At 35.8% G+C, this 26,515-nt stretch overlaps 1 protein-coding gene across 1 annotated transcript in view; it reads left to right on the top strand.

Annotated features, from left to right (window-relative positions):
- Positions 1-26,515, top strand: part of TRDN (triadin) — a gene marked incomplete at its 5' end in the record, with an annotated part of 223,267 nt that overhangs the window by 61,942 nt on the left and 134,810 nt on the right. The window contains 7 exon segments of the mRNA XM_066315329.1: positions 2,494-2,544; positions 8,828-8,887; positions 11,548-11,607; positions 12,991-13,050; positions 15,578-15,637; positions 16,959-17,153; positions 21,858-21,917. Of these exon segments, the coding sequence (XP_066171426.1) occupies positions 2,494-2,544; positions 8,828-8,887; positions 11,548-11,607; positions 12,991-13,050; positions 15,578-15,637; positions 16,959-17,153; positions 21,858-21,917 (546 nt within the window).

Raw genomic sequence — 26,515 nt, 5'->3', positions numbered from 1 at the left:
CTGCAATTTCTTATGATGGCTCAGATTTTAATGGGAAATTTCTGAGGAGACCTTAATGATGGGACACTTTGCAGTATATAAAAGCAAATATATGCACACACTTGTGTGTTAAGATGTACTTCATTTCTAGGAATTTGTGTATGTTTCTTTATGACATGTAGTATCCTAATTGTGGCAGAAAATTAGATGAAATTCTCAGTGTGCCTGTCTAAAAAGTGTCTTTTTGTGCACCTTACTGGAATATTTATTTGAAGCAAGCTTCACTGCAGATACAGTGTGAGTCTGAATTAAAAACCCAGCTCTAGAGCCATGCATATTTTGCAGTTGAACTAGTAGTAAATTCCCTAAATCAAAAGTAATTTTAAACCTTCTTTTTTTTTATTTTCCTTTTTTTAAATAACAAAGATTTATTCTTATTTCATACGTTTTTTCAAGAAAAATAGGTCTGTTTTCTGTACTGAGACACATAATATATGGTAGAAATGCAGCAGAGCTGAGGCATTTTAAAGCAAGCGAGGAATATGTTTCTGTGTAAGTGACTCTGCCTGGAGAATATGATTTATTCATATTCATCCCTGTGTGCAGGGTGACCTCTTGAATTGGGGGAGATATGTCTCCACTGTATGTTGCAATGCAGAAGAAGTGACTCAGCTTTCTTTAAGTCCCCTGAGTCAGTGTTTGGAGGCAGTCTGGAACAATGGCATGGAAAACTGCTCAGATGTGCCCAGAATTAGGGAGCAACTTTCCATCTGTTCCTGTCTTGCACGATTCCTACCACTTATGCCACCTAAACTAGACCGTGTAGCCATTAAAGCAAAACAAGTGGGAAAAGTCTGAAAATCTGGCAACAAGATTCCCTCAGTCAATAGAAATAAAATAACTTGACATATTTGAAAGAAAACAATCCAGGCTCACCTGAAATACAGTAAATCAATAAATGAACTCCACACTCAGGCTAAAAAGAGCAAGATGAAAACTGAGTAAAAACTCCATTTAGCCTAATGACATCATATAATTAGCTTAGTTATGTTTCCATACATTAGTGCCTAACAGTGATGTATTTTACCCTTTTTTATTCCTTATCTCAGTGAAATATTTTCTCTATCTGAAGACAGCATAGCCGGATGCCATAGAATAGTTGTTTCTGCAAACCACACACAATTATTACTTCAGACCCCAAATACTATGCAGTAAAACATTCTGCATTGTTTTCAAAGACTTATGTAAATATCTGTGGAGGGAAAATTCCATTTCCTTACTGGATTGCTTTGGCAATATGGATCCTGAGAAAATAACTAACGTTCTAAGTGAAATATTTCAGTTGTCTTCAGTAAGCATTAGAGTAACTTCCTAGACTTGAGATGTAATATGCATAACTTTTTTCACTGTTGGATAATTTTGCAGTCACTGTTCTTGTTATTTAGTCCCTGCAGACTACAGGTAACACTGAAATGCAAGAAGGCATCTCCCACAGAGCCTAGTGAGGTTTGCATTTGCTTTTGTAGAAAACAAATTGCATATAGTATTTTAGAGCAGTTTCCTACTGCAAGAAATATGTGCACAATATGATAAACCAGGCCCTCTGTATAGTCTTAATGACTTTATTGCACAGCTATAATAAATGCTCTTTAAATTTCTACAAATGTGTGGAAAGAGGGCTTTAATTCTGGTTTCCTTTTTCGAAAATTCAGCACTTTACCTTTGTTATATGATCCTGGTTTTGACACAATAAGGACAGTAGAAGAAAGATTTATATAGAGGTATATAGCCGTAATTTAATATCAATATTGCGCTGAAAAGTTTTGTTCAAAAGGAATGACATAAAAAGGGCAGATAAATACTGTACCCCTACCTCCTCTAAGAAGACAGTTCTCAGTTTTTGGTGTACAGCATGATCAAAATGAGTCATTCTCCAAGACAGCAATCCCTAACATGGGAACTTTTTATCTCTCTAGTTTGTATAGAACATTGTATAGAACATAGAGTCTACCTTTTATTGTGTGTTGGAGATACCAGTTCAGTATGTGAGATTTAAAAATTTTAGAAAATGCAGTAAAAAGAACATTTTTTTCCTTCCAATAGGAAGTTTGGAAAACATAAAATACTAATATTGATAAACAACTCAAGATAAATAACTCAAAAAAATGTTTAGTAAAAGCATGCTTTTCTGAATCATGACCAACGTGTGTAACTGTATAGTTATTACAGATCAGAAAAACCTGTTCTTGCCTTTAAAAGTAGTTGTATGGCTCAATTAAATACAGAATACTTATTAAAGACCCTTAATTTTGTGATTTTCATCCATATATATTGTCTGTACGTATATAAATTTGAACTACATTGTATATCTCTGACTATGCAGATAATAAAGCCATGGTGCAGTCCTAATATTTTACGCACTTTTTATTTATTTTAATGTGAGAATGCTTTTGTTATTTTTTGAGTGTGAAAATTATTTTAATATTGATAGATCTGCGTTCCATTTTTTTTCAGAAATTCAAAAACAGAAAACAGAGAGACCTGAAAAACGAACACCAGCAAAGGGTAACTGGATTTTTGTCTGTTTTCTCACATACATTTGTGTAACATACAGTGTCTTTGTTAACTACATAATTTTTGTTTGCTAACTTGGTTAACCTTTGCTATTGTATCATAGAAGCATTCAAAGATCAGTTGGCACAGACTGCAAATGATCAAAAATTCATGTATACCTTAGCATTACCAAAAAAATCGTAATTTTATGCTTGTGTAGCTAGATTGAAAATGCGCATTCATAATAAGATTCCTCTGCCCAAACTTTTCCAGAAATCAGTTTTCTAACAAAGGTGCAAGAAAGTTGAGTGTTGATGAACTTCCTCTGGTGCAAAAGGCATGAAGTGTGTTGGGCAAGGAAAAAAGCAAATTTATAGGCCAGTGGGTGCCATCCAAGTTAGGAAGTCGTAGTTAAGAGTGAGCCAGGTGTGTATCAGAGATAAGAAAAACTTCCATTTTAAGAACTTGCTCTTTTTCAGGCTGTTTAATCTCCTATAACTGGCACTTTCCAAAAACCCACAGAGGAACTGGTTTGGACTGGTTTTCAGAGGTCGTGTAAACAAAGTTGTTTCCTGGGATTTTGCCTAAGAGAGCTCCTCCATAAAGGCTGGGCCACATAAAACTTGATGAGCATCCCTCTAATACACCGGGGCTCAGCTTGATGGTGGTGGGAGGGAAGCAAGAAGGAGGCTCATTAAAAATATTTTGGGTACACGTACACCCTCCCTCATGCAATAATCTTCATTTCTATATGTATTGTTAGTGTGGTTTTATAGTATTTACATCTCTGTAAAATGTTTTTATAGTATTTTTCACCTCTAATTCTGTGCTAATCAGGTCATCTGGACTGCCTAGAACTGTTTCTCAACTATTTAATAAATCATGTTTTATCAAAATGAAATTTTTAGGGTATACCATTGGGCAATCCAGGCAATAATGATGAACTCGGATCCATTAGCAAGGATCCCAGTTAAGGTCTTTTCAAACAAAGTAATCTAAATACACAAATGATGCTGCAATCTTGACCAAAAGATCCTCTTGTGTACCCTTTAATCTATACAAAAGTGCATTTCTTTACACAGAACAATTTTAACATTGCAGAAATTATTACAAAGGAATTATAAGATGCCAGGAAAAAAGAAATGTTCAGCTGTCATTAATTAAGTCCCATTATTCATGTGCCTGATAATGCAGTCTCTAGTTATACAACCAGTTGCTGAAGCACACAACAATTTTTTTATTCTATACTTTGTGCTCATATTTAATCGCAACAATGCGACTTGTAAATAGGAGTAACAATTACAAGAAAACATTTTGTCTGGCCTCTGTCTACAGTGTGATAAAGACATAAATCCTCAAGGAATTTTACTGTTACCTTCTAAAGTACCTTCAGGAAATATGTACAAATACAGTCTTTTATTGTTTTTCATAGAAAAAATCCAGAAGTAAAATGTATATTTTTAATAGCAGGAAATGGAAAAAACACTTCTGTCTTCTGCACAATATGTGGGAACACTAGAGTTTTAAAAGTAATTTAATTACATTTTTTTGAATAGTCAAATCCTCTGAGTACAAGTCCTACAATTTACAAGAGAGTTTAATCTATAAACCTCATTTTTGAAAGATTGAACTGAAATATGAGGAAAGGTTATAATGAATAAAAATCCCAGATGGAAGTGACTGAAATTAAAAGATTCAAACAGTATTGAGAACCAGGCAAACTGGTGCCCTAAAATTTGCTTTTAATTAAATATTTTGATAAACTACTAGCAATAATGTCTATTTCAATTATTGCAGCCAATTTAATCCTGGAAAGAAGAAATACTCTGAGAAATAATTTCACAAAGCCATTGGTCATGCTTAAGAGCCCTGAAATCAAATTATTTCATGATAACGTGTACACATAAGCAGAAATTCAATACAAAGTAGTATTACACACAAAGTAGTTTCCAGTTTGGTATTTGAGGTATTAATAATTTCACAAGGGCAGAGCAACTGGATTACATGACCAGGAGCTTGATCAACCAGCAGAGGCACAAGGGATTGATTATCTTCCTGCACACACCTCTCCTGAGCATCAAGATTTGTGTTCTAGATAGATTTTGTAGGACTTTAAGTTGCTGTTGGAGCCTGTTTGAGAAATAGGTGATATAATTGTTGTTATTATTACTAGCAATAAGACTTAATTACACATTATTTTGGCAAAAAGTAAGAACAATAATAAAAAATATTGAGATAAAAGTATATGTAAGTAGAGAAGTTCTGTCTAATGGAAGGTCCAATGACAATTTCTGATTTGTTTTGAAAACTGACCTTACCAGTGTAATGAATTGTCTTACATTTCTGGGAAATAGCTTTAATTAAAACAGGCATTGAGAAAGAATGGGAAAATGTTGATTTACTGTGCAGTTTTTCCCAAAATCACTTCACTAATACATTAATGTTGGAGTGAGGTATGGAAGAAAACAATATAATGCTGTTCATTTACTCTAGCTGGAAGACAAATTATTTGAGACAGCTAAATAGAAAAATAGAGCTAGACTATACAAATCCTGTTATGCTAGAAACCCACATATTTTCACCAAGTAAATGAATTTAAAGGGACATTTTGTACACAGACAAATCTGTCTAGCCTGATTTCTTAAGGTACAGTTACAGCTATGCATGCATTGACTTCAAGCTGGAGAACATGGTACAGATGACAACATAGCTGTAGCTTCCTTAAATTATGTATTTGGACCTGGGAGTCTATGCCCCTCCACAGAACAACCCCTTTTATTTCCAATGTTCCTTCAAGAAGAATTAAGTTGTAGCCATCTAAATCTGCTTTACTTCTGAATGAAAGCATCTATGCAGAGATTTACTGCTCTCTGACTAATGCACTCTAACTTCATTGTATTAGTTCATTTATCTTAACTTTCCTGGGACTGCTGCTCTGTAGACAAGCACTTAGTCTGTTAGCTGGTGCAGGCAATCTCTGCTCCATGCTTACTGCACTCCTCACCTGGCCTTGCACTGAGCAGCAGACTTAAGACTTATTCAGCTGGAAACTATTTCTGCTTCTCTTAGGTACAGAAGTAGTGTCTCACTACATCTCTTCTTTTTGCACTTTCTGTTTTGGAGTGTGGAATGTCTTTGTTGGAAAACTTTGCTGAAGAAAAACTAAATCACATCCCTCTTCACTATGTCTTCTATTTGATGCAAATAAAATCTGTGATGATGATTGAAACTAGGAAAATCCTCTCACATACATGTGATGCTTCTTAGTTTTATTTTTCTGTGAAGTAGATAGCAATATTAAGTTTGGAATACATTGTTAAATTACCTTAAAATTTTCCATTATGAGCTTCTATTTTAGATTATTTATAAATTCATCTCACTCTAGTCACTTAGGATGAGTTTTCCCATGTTCATCTTTTTGCCTCAGGCTAAATATTCATCCAAAGACATGCAAAAATGTTTCAGCAATTTCTAAAATCTGGGTTAGTGAAAATTAGGTTGGGGTGTTATTTTTTTTTTCCAATGCGAATAACACTTCAGTCGGAGCTTATGATTTTTTGCTATTTGCAAGGAAATACATTGCAAGTCCAAGAAAATATCTTCTAATTAGTGGAAAAATTTTAGCTTCTACAATTGCCATAAATCACCTTTGTTTATAAGTCTAGTTATTATTTTTTCTTATGGATGTCACCAGCATCCTAGTAGCAAAACTAACAAAAGGTGATTTTTTAATTACAAAATGTGTCATAAAGGTGATGAAGTGGTTGAATTCAAGTTGAATGAACAGTTTTAATTTCAGCATTTTTCAGCCAAAGAGTGTGTAAGTAGCCTTAAAAACATTTTATATGCTTGTGGGGTTTCAGAAAACAAATCAACCCTAATTTGTTTCACGGAGACATGGCCGCATGGCTAGCCTGACTAGTTCTAAAATGGAATGCTTGCACCTAGAATTGTGGGCTTGACAAAGGGCATGTATTAAGCCCTTGTCAGAGAAAAAGATATCCAACTGGCAAAATATGAAAAGATCTGTAGACAGTGGTGTATTTTCTATGACAGAGCTTTTATGACTTCATATGAAGTTGACCATGAAAATATTCCAAGGGAAAGTTAATACGCTAAGAAATATCAGATTTAAATTTGTCAGATCAAAAGCTTCAGTGGATTTTGTTGGTCTTGTGATTGAAGAGTCAAAAATGGCCAGTGATCACAGCCCTGAAACATGAACACTTTAAGTTTTGGCAGCACCTGCCCTTCCCCAGTTAGGGAAGCCATAGCTCTGACAGTGCCCATAAGAGGTAATGATAAACATTACAATCTGAGATTAGCAACCTCTGAGGCTCTGGGGATATCAACACACAGGATAAGGCTCTCAAACTAAGCAGAGATCACCTTCAGCCTATAATTGGGAAGAGAAAAATAGCTTATGCTTATGCCAGCCTGGTCTCTGCTTATCCACATTCCAGGCTCCCTGCCCAGATACATCAAGTTACTTTTCTTTCTCAAGAAGGGGCCAACTGAACCCTTCTTCATGTTTTAAGCTGTTATCCACATGAATACTAATATTTCTTTACATTTTTACGTCATTTTGAGGATGTGAAATAAATTTTTCTGTCCACTTTCAGGTCTACCGACATTCGGTTCAGCTATTGTTGATCAAGGCTCAATTTATGGGTTTGTTTTGTGGGTATAGGTTTTGTTTGTTTTGTTTTCTTTTGAATTTTTGGTTTGTTTTCCTGTTGTTGTGTGGGTATTTTCTCAAAACATGAATAAGGAAATGCCATTGAAAAGCTTAATTTTTACCCCCCCGCAACAATCTCTCTTACGCAAGATGTACCATGGATAAAACCAACCTTTCTGATTATCAGTCTGTTCTGTAGAGTTCAGATGTATTTTTTGGCAGAGAGACCACAAGAGCTTTTGTTTGAATGTGCAGAAGCTCATGTATCACTCACAGTGACCAGCACAGAACCTTTGTTTGCAAAACTGCTGTTGGTCCAGCCAAAACTGACCAAAGTGTTTAGCACAGAGCCAGCATCTGCTAATACAAATGCAAGATGGGAAAGCATGCTACAATTTCTGCAAAAAACTCTCAATTTGGAGATTTTTTTTTTCTTGGTATGCCCCTAAATGTGCTAAAGCATTTGAATGAGTTGCAGTTTGTACCTCATTCAATAATACATTGTTGGTGCTGCTTCTTTCTTCACAGCCTGTTTTTTTCTTAGTGTAAATTTGCTGTCCACATTCTTTAAAGGCTTTGAAACAACTCTCTTCAATCTTTTTCAACTGTAGTGCTGTTTCTTATCAGCAATAATTTACTTGTTATAACTGAAAATGAATTTTTGAATAATCCAAACACATATAAGACATAATGAATTTACTGAATGTTCTGAATTATTTTTCTTAATGACTGCAGCATGCTTTTTAATGTGGAAACACTCATACAAGAAAAAATGCTTGCACTTTTGTGAAATGGCATTCGCTGCAAAGCTGATGAAATGAATGGTTACAAAAGCATAATGTGCTGGTTTATAGAGCTCATCGTCTTCTAATCAGAATTTGTTTTACTTGTTCCCAGAAACCTGGGTACAGAAAAGAAAATAGCTTTTCCCTGAAATTGCCAAATGCTAGTCTTTTAGAAGTATGGGTTAATTAAGAATAAAATTATTAGTATGTGGGATTGAACCACTTTATAACATGGTCTGAGACCTGGGTGGGCAACAGAGTCCATAAGGACTCATTTTCACCTGCCTCTTGCAGGACTTGGAGTTGGTTGTGTTTTGAACAGCTGCTCTTCCTGAAGTTACACTCTGATTAAAAGAGATGTTGTCTTGTTAATCCATCCTGTGACGGAAGTGACAGCTAAAAATAAAGAAAAAATAGCACAGAAAGGAATATGGCGGCCAGATTTTTTGTTAAGAATAGAATGCAATGCTGTCAAGGGCTGAAAATAATTTAATCTGTCAGAAATCTTAGAGTCAGGGTGGTTGTGTAATGGGACCAAAAGAGAAAGGACAGATTAGATTGAGGTTGCTGAATAATCACTTCTTTCAGAAAAATATAGTCTAATATCTGAAGGCTTATTCAAGAAATAAATTTCTTTTGGACCTGGAATTAAATATCGACATTAAGAAGGTCTATGCATCATCAAGTACCTGTGACTCAGAGCTAAAATCCATTATTTGGGTTTGCAAATGCTTTTCCTTGATCATTTTCATGAGATAAAAAGTTTGCTTTATACATCTATATTACAGATTTATTGTGAGCTGGAGTTTATTTATTTGTTTATTATTTTTAGCAACACACAGAGACAAACCTGAAAAACAAGAAAAAATTGAGAAGAAGGAACCCCCAAAGGGTATGTATTTAGCTTTTGATATTTGTCTTTTAATCAGTGATGCAAAATAGTCTAATCTATTGACTCTTAGACTGTTCTTCTAGATTCCAATAATGTTTAAGGATGGAGGAGGTGTTGTGAAAACCAGCTTTAAGGAGGTTTTTAAAAACAATTTGAATTCATCACTGTGCAGAAAAGCTGAAATTGTGTTCAGATATTTATTTATAATTCTTTACTGTTCTAATAAGTTATGTAAAAATGCCCAGAGCAAAAATAGGTGTCCTTTTTATTCTTCTTGAATAAATACAAGCATAATATTTGTCCTTGAGAATATTTTGCACCAAAACGTAATGAGTAAATTATAACATACTGGAAATGGTCCCTGTAGATGTTCTGCTTTGGAAATCTGGTTTAAAAAAAAAAAAAAAATTCCTCCAGAATAATTTCAGACATTGTGGGGAGGTTTTAGAGAAAATTTAACCTCCTGGTAGCGTATGCCAACAACAAATTACAGATCCTTTGTAGGAGTCAGAATCAGGATACTGTTTACTCTCCACCCACAACTCATGACTTAGCTCTTATGGTTACAAGAGTCACCATCTAGTTTTCCTTTTGTGAGGCTATTTTTAGCAAAATGGAATTTTGGTGGAGTGCACCTACTAGCCAAAACACTTTAATTCTTCTGAGAATGTGTCCCTTGCACTAACTTATAGCTAATGAAGTCTTGGGCTGGAGGAAGAAATGCATTCTGGAAGAGCAAACCGCCAATGATCACAATAAATTATAAAAAAAAAAAGAAAAGGGAGGACTGAATATCCAGCCACAGCAGATTTATTCAGGTCAAGAACACAAGTGAATGTGCACCTCCTGAAAGCTGTGCTTGACCAGGTCTTTCTAATGGTCTCTGATCAGAGTTTTTCCATTTCATATAAGTAATTTAATGTGCCTTGAGCTAACAAGACTGATTTTAAAAGTTAATGGCATGCATATAAATTGAGGTGTCTGTTAGAATGAAGATTTATTAGTAGAAAATAGACTGGTGATAACATGGGAGATTTTTTCTGGGATTTGGATAGATGACAAAGCAAAGACAAGGATTTCCCATATAAAAACATGAATTTATCTTTAAGACTTCTGTCTTCATGTGGAAAATTTGATTTCACAGAAGAACAATATTTAATATTTTATTAATTTTCTTAGAACAGGAAAAAAATATCCTGTTTTCCAAAATTATCCTGGCTTTTCCAAACTCAGATAACCAGTGGAAAAAAAAATTACAATATTACTGTCTTAACTTGCCATAAATTCTATTAATATTTATCTAACTAATGGTATTTTTTCTTGATGTGAACTATTAGTTATATTTAGTGAACTATTGCCAAAACTGCTATGGAGACCTTACTGTGTATAGAGATTCTCTGTATTCAGAATACTACTAAACTTTACTTTCAAACTGTACAATAAATTTCAAAACTAAGACTATGAATGTGTGTCTTTTTAAGGTCCATTTCACTATAGTGCAAGTGGGAGACTCCAGAGACTACATCCCTGTATTTTTGCTGATTATTTCCTACATAAAATACATTGCCTTTTCAAGACTGAGATAATGGAGAGTATAAATAGCATCCTCTTCTCATCTGGAATCAGCTGCTGGGGTGAAGTTTAAGAAAGTTATTCAATGACACAGAGAGTAATTAGAAATGTCTCAGTCACTTAACAGTGTCTCAGTCAGAGATGTCAGCTAATCCTCATGTATTTCATCACTATATTGCTTAAAAATGTGGAAGCCTGAATATTGCCCACCACTCTTCTTTTGCATGCAGTTACATATGGAATTCATGGTACTGCAAAAGGAGTTTCTTATTTCCTCGTGTTAGACAAAAGGAGTTTTGTTATACTTGGATGAAATCTCTACAGAAGTTAGGCTTAAGCTAGGCTTGCGTTTTCGCAGCTGCTCTTTCAGAAGTGCTCTAAAACCCACACACTTATTTTTCGTTTTCTGGGAAATGATAGTGTAAAATCCTAAGAAAAGTGAGTGGAAAATGTTCTGTGAACGAGTGTATGGCATAATGCAGTTTTCAGTGTCATAATGTTAGTTTTACTTTGTGCATACTGGGGAACTAATTATGGTTCTGAGATCATCATTGCCAGGGACTGGTCTCAGTTGTATCCATTACTAGCTATCCATATCCATTACTGGTTATCCATTTCAAGCCAGCTGGCAAGTCACAGATGTATCATTTGCCCATGTGATTCTCCTATGCTCTGAGATTGATTCCAGGGTTTTTACAACCTGTGTCTGACAGAGCATGGGGTGGCCAAGGTGAAGCCCTCTTTCTACCACAGGCAGCAGCATTTACTGTGAGCTGCGCCTTAGTAATTGACAGTTTTCTGAAATTCTTCTGGAATTGACAGACAACTGCAAGAGATGACGTTATGCAGCAAACAGCTGAGGCATGTTACCATGGCAGTAACTTGTTAGCCAGAGCTGGCTGCTCACACCCCTGTAGTATGATGTACACTGGGAAAATATGCACGGGGCAGCTCAGCACTAACACATTCTGCCACTTAGTATCCTAAGGCTTATCTTGGTGAAATTGTTTTGGACGCCTAATTTTTTCCTTTTTTTTTTTTTTTTTTTTTTTTTTTCTTATGTATATAATGTTTTCTTTCTTTCCTAGTGACAAGTAAAGACAAGTTGGAAAGACACGAAAAACCTGAAAAAAAGGAAAGGCATACAGGTAATTATGTAATGTCAGAATTTATTTTACATTGGGAAGTACCCCAAAGCTAATTCTTTACTCAATTTCTGTTTAAGTATCCCTTTTGATTGGAGAAAAAAAGAGTTATAAATAATATGAATAAAAATAATGAAATCATAAAATAGATTTTCCGTCTTACATACTAAGTAGCATCTAATATTCCTTCTGCATGTTTTTTGTTGGGTTTTTTTTCTGGGAAGGGAGATAATATATTTTGTACTCTGGATTAGTGTAATCTTATAATAATCACTGAGTATTTCCAACACTTGCAATAAGAACGGTTGCTAAGAGACTATGGTCATCCAAGAAAAAGGCACCTGACAACCCATTCACAGAGGTAATCAGGAAGGCCATGTAAAAAAAAAAAAAAAAACATTTTAAATAGGATACTGTGCAGGGTCATTGCATAGCCACTAAGTAGGCCAGGACTAATTCTTTCAGTAGTTACTTACAATAAATAGGTATCTAGCACTGTTTTATCTTCCCCAATTGTTCCTTTCTTTTAAAACATTAGCTCAATGCTGATGCATACATTTTTGTGTTCCTAAGATAATCTCATACTCCGTACTCAAATAGGGAACTGCATATTTTCACAGACGTGATCCCCATAGGACACCTGAGGGCACATCAGCCCATGCAGACATCAGTTCTGCACATCTGTGGACAAGTTCACTGTGCAAACACTAATCACAAAGAATTAGCAAATCAGAGCCCACACAGGGGAATATTTCAGATTACCCACCACTCAATGGCTACCACACAGCTCAGGTGTATTCTGAAACCTGAGACAGAAATCTACGAACCACAGAGCCATTAATTCCAATTTGTAAAGTGGAAATTAAAAGCAAACAAAAAGCCCCAAAGAACATTAGTTATAAAGTCACTGCAATTAGATTTGTAATTAATTATAACACTTAATCATTCATAGCTGGAAAAACTCATAGTTGTTCTGTGGAGTTCAGAAAATCCTTCAGAAATTAACCAAAGTAGTAAACAAGAAAGCTAAAAAATAACAATAAACCAAAATAAACCAATAAATTATAGTATATAAATATATTAAAGAAACAAAACCAGTTAAACAATATAAATAAGTATGACTCTTCTTGACTATCTTTTTTTATGGGATGACAATGGAGCTAGAAAGGCTGCTGCTCCTCCAGCCAAGGGCAAAGACTTCAGTGATGGCAGATGAATTTTTGAAAGCTCCAATACCATGTTTTTGCAGGCAGCAGCTGAATCAATCTTTCTCATTTTTTGCATGCATAATCATGGTGCCTACTTGTGTTCCTTGATCCCTTTTCTCATTTAAATGCATCTTTTTTTTTTTTTAATGACCATTAATATTATTGGTTTTATTTCTAGGTATTCACAAAGAGAAACCTGAAAAACCAGAAAAACAAGAAAAGAAAGCACCATCTAAAGGTATTGCAGATCATCATTAAAAGTTATACCATTTAAGTGCTTGAAACCTTGGGAGGGTGTGGAGATAAGTACTTAAAGCACAAAGCTCTTCGAGTTCATGTTGTACATTTTTTGGGTGTTGTCACTTTTGCTTGAGCAGGTCTTGATCAGCCCCTGAGTGAAGTCTTGCTCAGCATATTTTTTTATTTGCTGTTCTGTTTTGATGCACAGCGTTCATTACAAATCATTCTTGCATGGCTAAAGACAAAACCTATGACTATTTTATTTGCATTCCCTGATGCCTTTTCCTCCACAAAGGGATTCAGTAATTTGCCTGGAAAGAAGGTTTTCTCTTGTGTTTTAGTTTTCAACCTGATGCAGATCTAATGCAAGAGTATTTGCTGTCTCTCAGTCTGGGTCTTCCATCATATCCAAAAATAGAATTTCATTTTCTCACCTTTATTTTTTTCAATAACATTTTTTTTCAATATATTATTTTCACTGTCTTCTATGGCAGCAGTGGCTTTAGTTAAGAGTTACATACCTAATAATTACCATATATGTTTTGAAGCAATATCATGGGGGTGTGAGGGATGATTTTCACTATTCTTTTGACTGATAATTCCATCTTTTGCTATGGTTTGGACAGGGAAATTTTAAAATCCAGTCACATTGCCCTATTATGCCATTTTTTAAAGACTAACATTTATTTGTTCTTGACATGTGAATGTTTTTCTCAGAGATTAGATATTTCTCCATGGCAGATATTTCTATAATGAAGTTCAGTTTCAGTCTTTGCCTTTTTTATTTTACTCAGCTAACTCTTGAAGAAATACTGTGCAACGTATATTCCTATCAGTTTGTTATGGCATTGAAATTAATCTCATGATGTTGAGATGCATGAATTAACTAAGTTTAATTTGACTGTTCAGACAAAATAGATAATATTGTACAAATCACCCTTTTTTTGACTTGGCCATAGTCTAAGGAAGAATGTAAAACAGAAAGTAAAAGTGAAGAGAAAATGCAGAATGAAGACATAAGGCCTTAAAAAATTTGAAAGGTAGCCATTGTCCAGTCTCTCTTTTAAAAAGATATTGTTTTGTTTTGTTTTTTTTTTTACTTTCAGTGCATAGCTTGAATGTGTGGGATTTTTCCATAAAATAAAATCATGCTGAAGTAAGCCAGAGAAAATAAATGCCCATAGTGTCTGTGTTGATTTGAAAAGCAAATAACTTCCAAGAATAACTGATGAAGTCCTAATAAGCAGCCAGCCTCTTTACCCATTTATCTTCTGCTAGCTAACCAAATAATCACTTAGAGCCTTAATGTGTTTAATAACAGCCACGACTCCAGTTGGCTGGAAAATTTTATGAAGAATTTGGACACTGTAGCTGCAGAGATTTGTAGCTGCAGTATGACATTGACATGCTGCCCTCTCTTGGGTAGTTTCCCTGCTGTGAATCCCTATGGCATCAGGACTTCAGGACAGTTGTCCTCAGCATGTCCAAAGGTGCATTTCTGCCAGCAGTGTGTTGTTGAGCTTTCCACTGCGAAGCCCTCCTCCCTTTTCTCTGGTGTCTGCTCTAAACTGGATTAGCTACCAGCCGTGCTGAGGGGCTATTTCAACCACTTGCAGTCCCTAGGAAATGAAAATGTTCACGTCCTGGCCAGCTCTAGGGAATGGACATACTGAGCATTGTGTGGTTACTTCCCACACAGTCAGCAGGTTTTCTTTACGCTTATTACAAAGACTCAAGGTAACCCTTCAGGCTATGATAAAGGCTCTAGAAAGCCTCAGTGACAGAAATGTTTTTTAAACACATAATCTAAAAACATCTTAAAAAAAAAAAAAAAAAAAAAAAAACAAGTCTAGATATCAGTCGCATCTCATACGGGCTGGAATTCCAGGATGGAATTCAGTTGGAGAGGATGTTGCTATTATGTAGTCATCAGTAGAAAGAAGTGTAATTAACTCTCAAGGCTGGTTTTTGTTCTGCTATTCTGTCTGGATGGTGACCAGGAGGGCAAAGATAGAGGTCTGTGTAAAATTTCAACAGCCTTTCTGGAACCTAGTCGTATGTGTGTTTACACAGTGTATCTTATGCAGACATGAACTCACTCAAGCTGGGCTCTGAAGTGAGCACCAGACTTATGGCTGTGTTTGTGGACAAAGAGCCCAAGCTAAGAAAAACACCTTTCTGTAAGACCAACACAGCCACATGGCTTCCTGTTGGCTGGAGCACAAGGCCAAGTCCATGTCTGCTCAGCACTTGACACGAGCAAGTTTGTTTCTTCTGAAATATGCAGTAAAAACATTCCCTAGGAAGCTTCAGATCTGTGTGACTCACTTGTCTTCTGGTAAGGGAGTCTCAACAGATATTTTGGTGGTTTTTACCCTGCTATATGGATCTGAAAACAAGAATTTTGAAAACTGAAAAACAGGAATATAAGGAAATGTGACCTTTCCAGTGATGATGTGGTGTTTTGGCAATATTTTCTTCTTTGTGGGGTTTTTTTCCTGATATACAATTGTTCTCATTTCTAGTAACTCAAAAAGATGCACCTGAAAGACATGAAAAAGCTGAAAAGAAACCTCCTCCCAAAGGTATTTATTTATCTATACTACAATATTTTATACTGACTTGACATCGGGATTCATAACTTTTATTTTATTCAAGCAAAGATTTTAAATGAAAAATCAGCTACATGAAATTAAAAATGAAAATAATATATCATCAGAATTAAAATTACTTTAGAACATCCAGGGGTTAGTTCTATGCTTGATCTCTCTCAAAATCTGCTGAGATTTCAAATTGAGTATAACAGTATAAACCACCATTTCACTCAAAAACAAGTAAGCCTACCTGAAAGTGATCTGACATACATTTTCACTATTACTAGTTAAAGAAAATTAATTCTCTACTAGCCAGCAATACCTGTCTTTGTCTGGGAGAGACAAAGACAGGTATTTTGCTCTTATATAAATATTTGAATTCTGGTTTGCAATAGTTATACATTCCAGTTTACATATTGATAAAATCAATTCAGTCATCTAGGTGAATTAACAGAAGCCTAGAGCCTTATAGAAAACATAAATTTGGTAGCATACAAGAATTGCCTCAAGAATGGGGACATTTAGATCTATGAAGAAAACAGGAGTATGCACTTTTCACTAAACAGATCAGTTTAAAAGATATCCAGTGGTAGTTTATATTACTATTGGATTTTCCACCGGAGTGAACTGGAAACACACATGCTGGGAGCGTGGATGGCTCAGGCGAAAAAAAGTTGCTGATACATAAAAGCAGAAAGAATACTTTGGGTCTCACCCAGCTCTGTGTCGTTTCAGCTACTGATATTTACAATTGTTTAATTCTCCTAGGAAGCCTTCTCACTCTGCTGAAGGGCATCTCATTAATTGGTCTCAGGCACTTTCAGGCCCATGAACAGCTGTAGAGTCAGACAGAAGAACTCAGAACTCCTTGGACTGACACCTAGAATTGATGCATGAAAGCAGCCCTTAAAAATGACCAAGCACTATTTTTCCAGCTTACAGCAGTTTAACTCTGAAGTCTAAACTTGTTCATATAGAACCTCTCATATTTATTTGCTTAATGGCCAACACCTTTCTCCCTAGTTTATACCATAAAAACTATCATATTAGAAATATTTAATATTTTTGTTATATTCTACTGTATTTAGCATCAGCCAAGTACATGGTATAGCACTGAAGATAAAACCTCTTTGAATCTCATATTTCTGATAATTCTGCCTGGTTCAAGGGGTTATAGTTTTCATCAGATCTTACCAAGTTGTTGATAATGAAGAAATGCTCATTATTAATACCACAATATAAAGTAAATGGCACTGAGTATTATGTTGGGGGCAGAGAATGGCACTGAAAGCTTTTTCTTTTTTACCTGCAGAGGAGAAGAAAGTAAAGAGCACGAAAGTGGAGGCAAAAGTTAAAAAGGAAGTGAAGGATGGAAAAGGAGAAGCAAAGACAGCAGAGAAGGTCAAGCAGACAGAGACAAAAACAACAGAAACTGGACTAATAAAGGCCAAAACGAAAGTTAAGGAGGAGAAAGCTCTTCAGACTGTAACTAAGTCGGACAAGAAAGGTAAACAAAATGAGGAGGAAACAGATGAAGACCCTAAAAAGGTAGTAGGGAAGAAAGAGAGAGGATTGAGTTAAATCTGTCAAAGACCAAACTCCACCCATGTAGAACCAAAGTGCCTTACAAATAAATTCCACATGAACCTCACACTGCTAGGATATGATTACAGAAAATAAACTAAGTTTAATGTATATAATCAGAAGGTTCTAGAATTTTGTCATGGCTAAAGTTTCATTTTAATTTAAATCCTCCTTTACCAAGGACCAATTTCTCTTCAGATAGGTCTGAGACTTCATGGATTTGCTCAGTAGCACCTAATGTAGTAGATTGCAAGCAGAGTTATTTTTGATAATTCAGACTGTCCAATGACCTATTCAGAGTTTTGTTTTTTCTGCATCTGCATATGTCCTCTGTAACCATATTGAAAGTAGTGACAGTGTAAAGGGAATGAAATTATTTATCTGGCATCACGTTGTAAGAGACACTGTCAGGTTGCCAGGTATTGTACAACATAGTGACATACCTGATATAATTTAATTTGAACAGCTTCCAAAGATCTTCCAAATATGAATAAATGCCATTAGTCTGGTGGAAGGAAGAAATTACATGATAAAACAAAGAATCAAGGTGCATTGACACCATAGAGGTAACGAGGTGTTAACTGTATGCTCCACTTTGTCAGAGTAAGCCTGGATTCTTCTACTCCCAGGTTGCACAGACTGGTTCCCTGATTTCCCTGTGGCATTTCCACGGCACTAAATACGATTTTGTATGAATGAAGGCAGCAGGACCTGGCTTTTTGTATGAACTGCCACACTGCAGCCGCAGGATTATTCTAACGTTGAAAGAGGCAGCTCAGTGTTGCATAGTGCACCTATCTGATCCTTTCAGCTTTTAACCACAGATAAATCGTTGTGCCTGAACATCAAAGAAGCCGTCCCTGCCTGGATATCTGAGCCTGCCTGATCAGATTCTCTTAGACTTTCATAACCACTGCTCTGGACCCCTTAGGAGTTGCCTAAATTATACTTTTCTGAAAAACTGAGAGAGTTTGAGACATAGCCCACTTTCTGACATGCATAGTGTGCTGAACTAGTATTTTTTAGTATATAATCATATTCAGGTTAATTTTATCTTTTACTTGAAATGTTGGGACCTTTGAGGCATGGAATCAAAGCAGCATCTATCACATTGATTTCTGTGACCAAGGACAAAGTTCAGAAAATTGTTCAGTTCGCTCAGGAGGTGAAAATCTCTTTTAATTTATTGTTTGCTCTGGCAGAGTTTCAGTGCGCAGTGGGATCCTCTCAATACTGTCCAGGATAAAGCTCTCAAAAAGAAATGCTGTGCAGATGGCAGCAAAATATTTATATTTTAAGCAGGGATCAAAGATTACAGAGACCAATAGAATTGTGGTAGAGCTTTTTTTTTTTTTTTGTGGGATTCCCAACAACAACTTTAGCTGATAAATATCAGCAAAATTATCCATCTTGACATCAAACATTAACAGATCACTTTGCAAGTCTGCTTTAGAGTGTGACCCCAGTAGCTGTGCATGGAATCCCAGCAGGTGAAAATGAGAATAAGCAGCTGGAGTGGAGGAAGGAAGGAGCCTCTTGAACTGCCTTTATCACTGGAGACAGGGCTGTGCACATCTAACGAAAGCTGCATTTCCTACTGTCGTGCTTCCTTTTTCCACCATAAGCCACTGCTGCCCAGCTGGATACTCTAAAAAACTCATTTTTATATTTCAGTCCCACTGTGACCCAAAGTGAACATAATTTTAAAGTTGATGCAGTTTTGTGGAGATTTCCAGGTCCTGCAATCTTCACTTTTACTTGCTCAAGGGAATAGTTCTGCCAGCTTATCGGAAACAATGTAAAAAGTACAGCAGTGATCACAAAAGAGTTGCTGTATCATTTAGTACTGAAATTTAGATTTTAAAAGATAAGTCACCTCTCTGGGTAAATCACATTAAGCCCAACAACAGAAACATCTATGGGTATTTTTATCACTAAGAACCTAGTCTCAAATTTGGACATGACTTATTAGTACTCATATGAATATTTTTGTCACCATTATGGAGTTTTAGGTGAAAACTAAAGTGTGAAACTCTCCTTTCAATAAAAGAGTTTAAATTAAAATGGATTTTTAGCCATGAAGAGTCAATTGAAAAATCATATTTATTTCAAATTCTTTAGATTTCAATCTTTACTGATTGGTAGCGTTCCTATGAACTTAAGTAGGATGTTATAGTGTACCTTGCTATGCCATATAGAAATTATATTTTTGTTATTGAGAGTTTCACATTCTGCCTTCAATTTCTTTTATAAATCCCATTTTTTGGGTTGAATTGCTAAAGAAATATGAGGAGAAAATTAATACAAAAACTTTTCTCTGAGGTGCAATTAAGAATGAGACTTTTTTTAAAAAAATATTCAAATTACATTTCCACAAAACAAAATAAAATAAAGCCACCAAAAAAGAAAAGAGAAAAAATACACAACAATACACAACAACAACAAAAAAAGATAAACAAAATGATCAGCACAGGCTGGTTTGTTTATTTCTGGTCTACACTACTATGTTTAAAGGATTGATTGTTTTAATATCAATTAAATTGTGTGATTCGAGGCCCTCAGACTATCACAACAATTAGAACCAGCACAGGCTTGTGGTCTGCCCTGGGATTGTCCATATAGTGTACTGTCTTCTGCTACAGTTTTGTTCCATGTCCTCTAGCAGTCTTTTGTAGAATGCCCCAAATGGTCCAGGAAATCTTCCCAACAAGCAGCACAGATAGATGCAACTTGTTTTGCCAAAAAAGAGCTATGAAAAGCAGCTTTTTGTGCAAGAACTGTGCCCTACCATTTGTTTTCTGGGTTAAAGTGTTGGCATTGCTCTATTTTATTTATAAATACTCACTGAGGCCCTAATGCAACTGTGTTAATGTCAGTGCAAACATTTTGCTGGCTTCAGTAGCTTTAGGTAGGCTTAAGAAAACAGATCTGTAGACGGTGTCTCACACAAATGCTGGGTTTTGGGGGATTTTTTAGAATTATCATATAGACTTAGGGCAGATACCACAGCCTTAAGGACAGAATGCAAAGTTAGAGTCAGCCAGAAAGATAAATTTGAATTCCCAAATATGAAAGCAAAAATTATTATGAATATTCATTAGAGGTTTTAAAGGCAGTGTTTACAGCCAAAGTCCTGTGTACATCTGAAAGTTTTGCCCCAGGCTCTACAATCCTGACTAGTATTACCTTTGCCATCTCTCTAACACAAAACAGCTGCCTTGGCTTCTATCAACTAGAAAAAGTGTTTTGATATTTGTTGAGTTGGTAAAACTTTTCCTAATTTCTACATCAGCATAGGAAATAATGACTTGAAAGCTCCAGCTCTTCATCCAGGGACTGCTGTATCAGTCAACATAACAGAGCAGCAGTCACAGGAATGCCTCAACCTAAAGTGATAGTGATGTAACAATGACCTATGTATGAAAGTCAATAATATAACAAGTTTCATATACTTGGGAATTACGTTTTACATTTAAATGTAACAGCAATGGCATTTAAAAAACTTTGATTGTTCTAAAGCCAGCATAATTTTATTTTGGAATTAGCAATGGGGAAAGCAAGTGGCTTTGTAAGTGAGTAGGACAGAGAGGAAGTGCCTCAGGAGGTGGAGAGAGGAAGAGATGTAGCTTCTACAGGGTAGGAACTGTGCTAGAAGAGTCTTGGACAGATGGATGAATATGATTCGCTCAAGGACAGAAGAGAACTAAGTTAGCTTACCAGAGATGGCATTTTGACAACAACATTAGCTTTCAAAGCAAGTACCCCCTTAGAGTGTGCTGAGGAAACAAGCTGTGTTTTCTGACCTGCTGGATAACCCAGCAATACTGAAATTCTTTTGCACTCAGTTAAAGCTGATAACTTTTCCTCACCATTCTTAATGTTAGAAATTTTTATGAAGCTCTCCAGCTCTGTTCATGTATAGGAGGAATCAACAGACAATCAAAACTTGCAGAATCAGGATTTTGTTTAGATTCAAAAGCCTTAATTTCTGAAGAGTATAGTTTAAGAAAAAAGAATATATATGTACACACAAATTTAATATATACATATGTATTTGGAAAGATTAGTGTTTGGAAAATGATTCTGTAGCAAAACAGTAGAAATCTGTGGAAAATCTTGTTGCTATAGGAGTGTAAGTACACAGTTTTCTTTATATTCCCATTCACTAAATATACATATTTATAATACAGGTGAAAACATATTAACAAAATACTGCAATGCAAAACCTTTTTTTAAAATTTTCTATCAGCTGTCTGTGAAACTGATCTTCACAGATGATGAAAAGTCTGTGGGACCTGTGGCCAGGCAGCAGTTTGCTGCACATGGGGTTAGGATACATGCCAAGCAAAGCTGGCCCAGAAAACGAGGTGATAGCTCTGGGACACTGGAACCTCTGCAGTTCTTGGCTAGAGGTTTTGAATTAGATCTGGACAACAAATTGTCACTTTCTGAACATGTGAGTCACTTGAAGGTCAGGGAAAAAACACAAATATATAATAAGTAAGATTACCTATGAAAAAGCTACAGTGATTTCTTTGTGCTGCCAACTTAATCTTCACTGTTAAATACAAATGACATTCTAAATTTGCTTTCTTCATTACTCTTCTTTTCCTTTTTGCTCTGTTAGATCAATATGCATTCTGTCGCTATGTGATTGACATGTTTGCGCAAGGCGATTTTTATCCAGGTACTTTCCTATATCATTGAACTCTGTTCTAATATTATTCTGTTTCCCTGAGAGTTTTTGCTCCTTTATGTATTAAAAGTGTGGGTTTTATTATTGAAAGGTCTCACAAGAGCAACAAAGAGTGTGCAAATAGTTTTAATAAAGCATAAGAGCTAATGGCTGTTTTATTAAAGCTTCTAATTTTCTGTCTACAATGCATGAATTAAAATCAAGGTTATGTTAAAGTAGAGTCTATGGAAGGCTGTAGAAATTGCTAAAATTTTCCATGCTTCTTTTGGCTGAGATGCAAGAGAAAGGAGCTTATTTTTAATAGCTTATTATTTGTTTTATTGGGGTTTTTTTTTCTCCACAAATAGCAAGGCTTAACTCCAAAAGGCTTCAAAAATAGAACTTTCATTGTTGCTAGTATATAAAATACCTTAGCTGATCCACCATTTCTGTGCTATATCTTCTCTCTTCCCACATCTCCATGCTAATCTGTTCTAACACAGACACTTAATTCCTCACTGAAAAAGAAGATAGAGCTACTGCCCATGGCTGAGCATCATTCTCATAGTGTTAAGTCTACCCTGACCTTATTTAATAAATATTTTTCTTGCTGAAGTCTAGACATATCATAGAGAGGACATAACCTTAGGAATGAAAAGCAATAATACTCATGAAAAGAGTCAAGGAGAGAAATGTTTGTTTATTCAGTTCAGAGAGCTCAACAAACTCTCCACTGGTACAACTCTGAATTTGTTGGTTTTTTACTTATATCTATCTTGTGGCTTACATTCTCTCTTGACATGGCCAGGTTCAGACAGAGCTGGGAAGTCCTAAGGATGTAGCTCAGAAAGAAAGACTCTCACAAAGGGGAGAGGGAGGACACAGATTTTTGTGGAGGGAAAATGAACAAGCTTGGGATTCTGTTTGTGTGTTCTGTTCTCAAAGAGTGACATGGAGAGGTAGTGGGTTCCATTAAAACAGAACAAAATACTGCATCACCTCTAGGACTTCTCAAAACAGCCAGTTATAAACAGAGGGACTGGTTCGGCTCAGAGCATGACAATGATTAGCCAAACCTTCCAGAGACTGTCATGCTTTGCTTTAAAAATAATGCCCTGAACCAATGTGAATGACTTAGTTTCTGGATTTACACAGCCGTACCATCAACAAATCACATGAGAAATACTTTCATGGAGTTCTTCAGGATCATTTTTTCAGTTGTCCTTACATTTACAAGCAGCTGTGAAAAAGGCGCTTTTTTTTTTTTTTTTTTTTTTTTTTTTTTTTTTTTTTTTTTTTTTTTTTTTTTTTTTCCCCCAGAAGGCTCCCTGGCCTGTTTGACACTCTCCTGAGGCAGAGTAGACATGCTCTAGGAAGGGAAGGTTTGGGTTCTTTCAGTTTTGACCTTTCCAGCTACAAGAAAACTGGGAAAACCTTGAAGGGGAGCAGTGAGATAGAGAGGGAAGTCTGTAGCTTGAATTTCAGAAGATATAAGACTTGACTCTTCCCTTCCAGTGTTTGTCTTGTGTCATACCAGTGTGCTATGACAGACTTGTGGTAAGAAACCACAGGTTACAGAGCTGAAAGACATTAAATGGACATAGGGTGATCAGACAGCCTTATAGGTGAATGAAAAACTAGGTTGACAGGTTTAGGCTCCAAAAAGAGGAAATAAGTCATGAAGTATCTTAAATCATCTAATTTTCAGGTGAAATGGAAAAGGACTGCCCCTTAACATCTCCCAAAGTCCACCTGGGGCTCCAACTGTAAAGCAACAGCTTTTTTGCCTCTCAAGTCACTTGTTGACTCCTGAAGTTAAATGCTGCCGATGGTTGTTGTCTGGAAGCTAGATACATTTTTGTGGGAGGGAAAATAAACAAAAACATTTCCTGCAAAACAAGCTTTAGTCAACCAACTAGCTGTGAAAGGCAATGCCAAAACATCCAGACTCCAGAAACACTACTCAGTGTTTCTGAGAAGCAAAGCAGAGGTCAGCTATGATCAGACTTGTTTTATGGAAATCACTGAGTGCCACCAAACAGTACTCGGTTAGTTTGTTACTGTCTTTCTCAGGCAAAGTGCTCATTTTACACTCTACTTTTGTGAACAGAATCATTGTACTTCACTTTACTGAATAGATAAATGTGGGGGGTACACCCTTTATTAACCTTAATATCCAATTAGCTTTGCAATCTGGTATGTTTTATCTTTTTATCTGTCTATATATTTTATGGTAAAGAACTTTGTCCAAACAAAGAGTTCTGAGTTCAAATCAATTGAGGGATTAAATTACTTCTAAGATTAGGGCTTTTTTATATTTATGTAAATTTTTGGTAAGACTTTATAGAAAAGTAGTTCACTTAATATGGCATTTTACAGTGCTCAGACAATTGATATTAAAAGTAAAGCTCAGTTCCTTAGGTTTTATTAATAAATACACTTTAAAAATACATCAATTAACACATCATTTTGTCAGTCACATCAATCTGTTGGAGGTCAGTTAATGCTCTTGTGTTGATTCGAAAAAATGAAACTGAAATACTCTTCACTTGCTTAAAGTTCCATCATGACAGTGCAGTCTTAGCTATAAAAAATGAATTAAATGTACACAGGGAATACAAGGAAGCCATATAAGGAAGAATTTTTGCTAAGCTGCTTCATGCAGCTGCTCCTTGTTTTGCTGGTTGGTATTTGTCCTTGATACTGACAAATTTTATGGATGTCCTCCTTTAAGCCACAATAATTATATCAATATCAAATAATTTTTAAGATTTAAATTTTAATTATTATGAAAGAGAAGTATTTGAGCTTCTCAGCAGTTTACCATAGATAATAGCAGAGTTTTAGCCATAAATTTGTTTTTTCTAATCTGGAAACACTTACCATGAAAATCACGACTGCAACAGTGACCAGTTGGGTTCTACTGATAGATTTATAGGTAGACCACTCCAGGCCTACTGCATACAGTATAAAAATCTGCTTTCTGATTTTATCTCTTGAGAAATGGACATTAAAAATATTTTTCACCTTCTGTCTAACATGCTTGTGATAAGTCACAATTTCTCAGAGGAACTGCTCAACCTCCTTTCATAGATTTTCTGGTCTTATTTGTCCCTGAACTACAGTTACTCAGCTGAAGCAGTACTGTCTCAGTATTAACAAATCAGTCTGCCCAAACTTATTTGTACTCCTTCTGTCCACCTGTAAAGGAGAAATTAAAATGCATTTCCTTCAGGTTTAATTTTCCCAGTTTTCCTTTATTTTTCTGCTGGTATTTCTCAAGTCCAAGATAGCATTTTTGATGCAGAAAGTCACTGACTTACAGAGCATCATGGATATAGTCTATCCCATGCATTTGATAATTAGTTTGATATTCCTGTATTTTGTTCTCAATAATATTTCTAATACTCTTATTCATAATTTATTTTTTATTGGTAGGAGAAAGCATTCTATTTTAGTACAAATTTTAAAACCCGACTTCATAACTATTTTTTTTACTTTAGGGAGTCTGAAATCCTCACCCATGTGGAGGGATTTCAGGGGCGCTAATTGGTCACTCTTTCAGCACAGGCACATGATTCTCTATGTTGACTGGATCTACTCTATTTTATTGCCCTTGTGCTATGCCTGTTTTACCACTCTTCCCCTGCTTTCCCTGCAATGCCTGCCAGCCACTACTCTGGCAGATCAAGGAGCTATTCTGATGAAATGCCTTTTTTGTTTTGCAACTACTGAAATTGGATTTTTGCATGTCTGTCTTTCTGCATGGCACCTCAGGCTGCTGAATTAAGAGTGATAAGCTTGTCTTGGGTATTTAGTCATGAAATGCTTTTTTTTTTTTTTTTTTCTCATAGGCATGTTGTCTACTCATGATGTGATTTTGTTCTCTTTTTAATCACCTAGAAGTTTATTTTGCATGCATAGTTTTACTCTGTTCTGGTTTTGGTTAAACCACTTGCATTTCACAGTACACCCTACTCACTACTGGATGATCTTTAGAGTTGCCTAATTGTCAACAAAGACAGTGGGAGCACAGATGTGGTGTTATTCACAATTTCAACTTTCTAAAACTTTAGCACTGAAATACACAATTGCCCTATGGAGTCTGTGCCACTACATAGCTGCTTCCAATATCAGCTAGGCTGCAAAGAGTGTGGCCATATCAGCTCCTTTCAAGGTACCCATATATGTTCCTTGTGTATTTCCACGCCAGGGTCTCAAACCAGTCCCAAAGCCAATACAAAAGCCAATGTGACATAGACCATTTTATTTATCTTTTACTGTTGAAAAAATATATGACTTGGAGAAATTCACCAGGATTTCTGGCATGTGTACATTGCAAGAGACTATCCTACAGGGTAAAGCAGTCACCTCACATCCTCAGTAAAAAAAATCATTGAAGCCTCACCTTTTGCACATATGCTCATGAAACTCACCCACCTCCCTGACAAACATTAAGAGTCAAGAAATTTAGGCAAATTGTGATTTAATCCATGGGGAGTCTTAGAGACTGCTTGGTCCCAGAAAGCGTAGACTGAAAATCCTTCATGTATAAAATTTTCTTCCAAGGCTTACCTCTTCTCCATTTTCAAGAAATACTCTGTCAAAGA

The sequence above is a fragment of the Sylvia atricapilla genome, chromosome 3 (genome assembly GCF_009819655.1).
Source record: "Sylvia atricapilla isolate bSylAtr1 chromosome 3, bSylAtr1.pri, whole genome shotgun sequence".
NCBI lineage: Eukaryota > Metazoa > Chordata > Aves > Passeriformes > Sylviidae > Sylvia > Sylvia atricapilla.
This window is presented reverse-complemented; position numbering and strand designations above follow the sequence as displayed.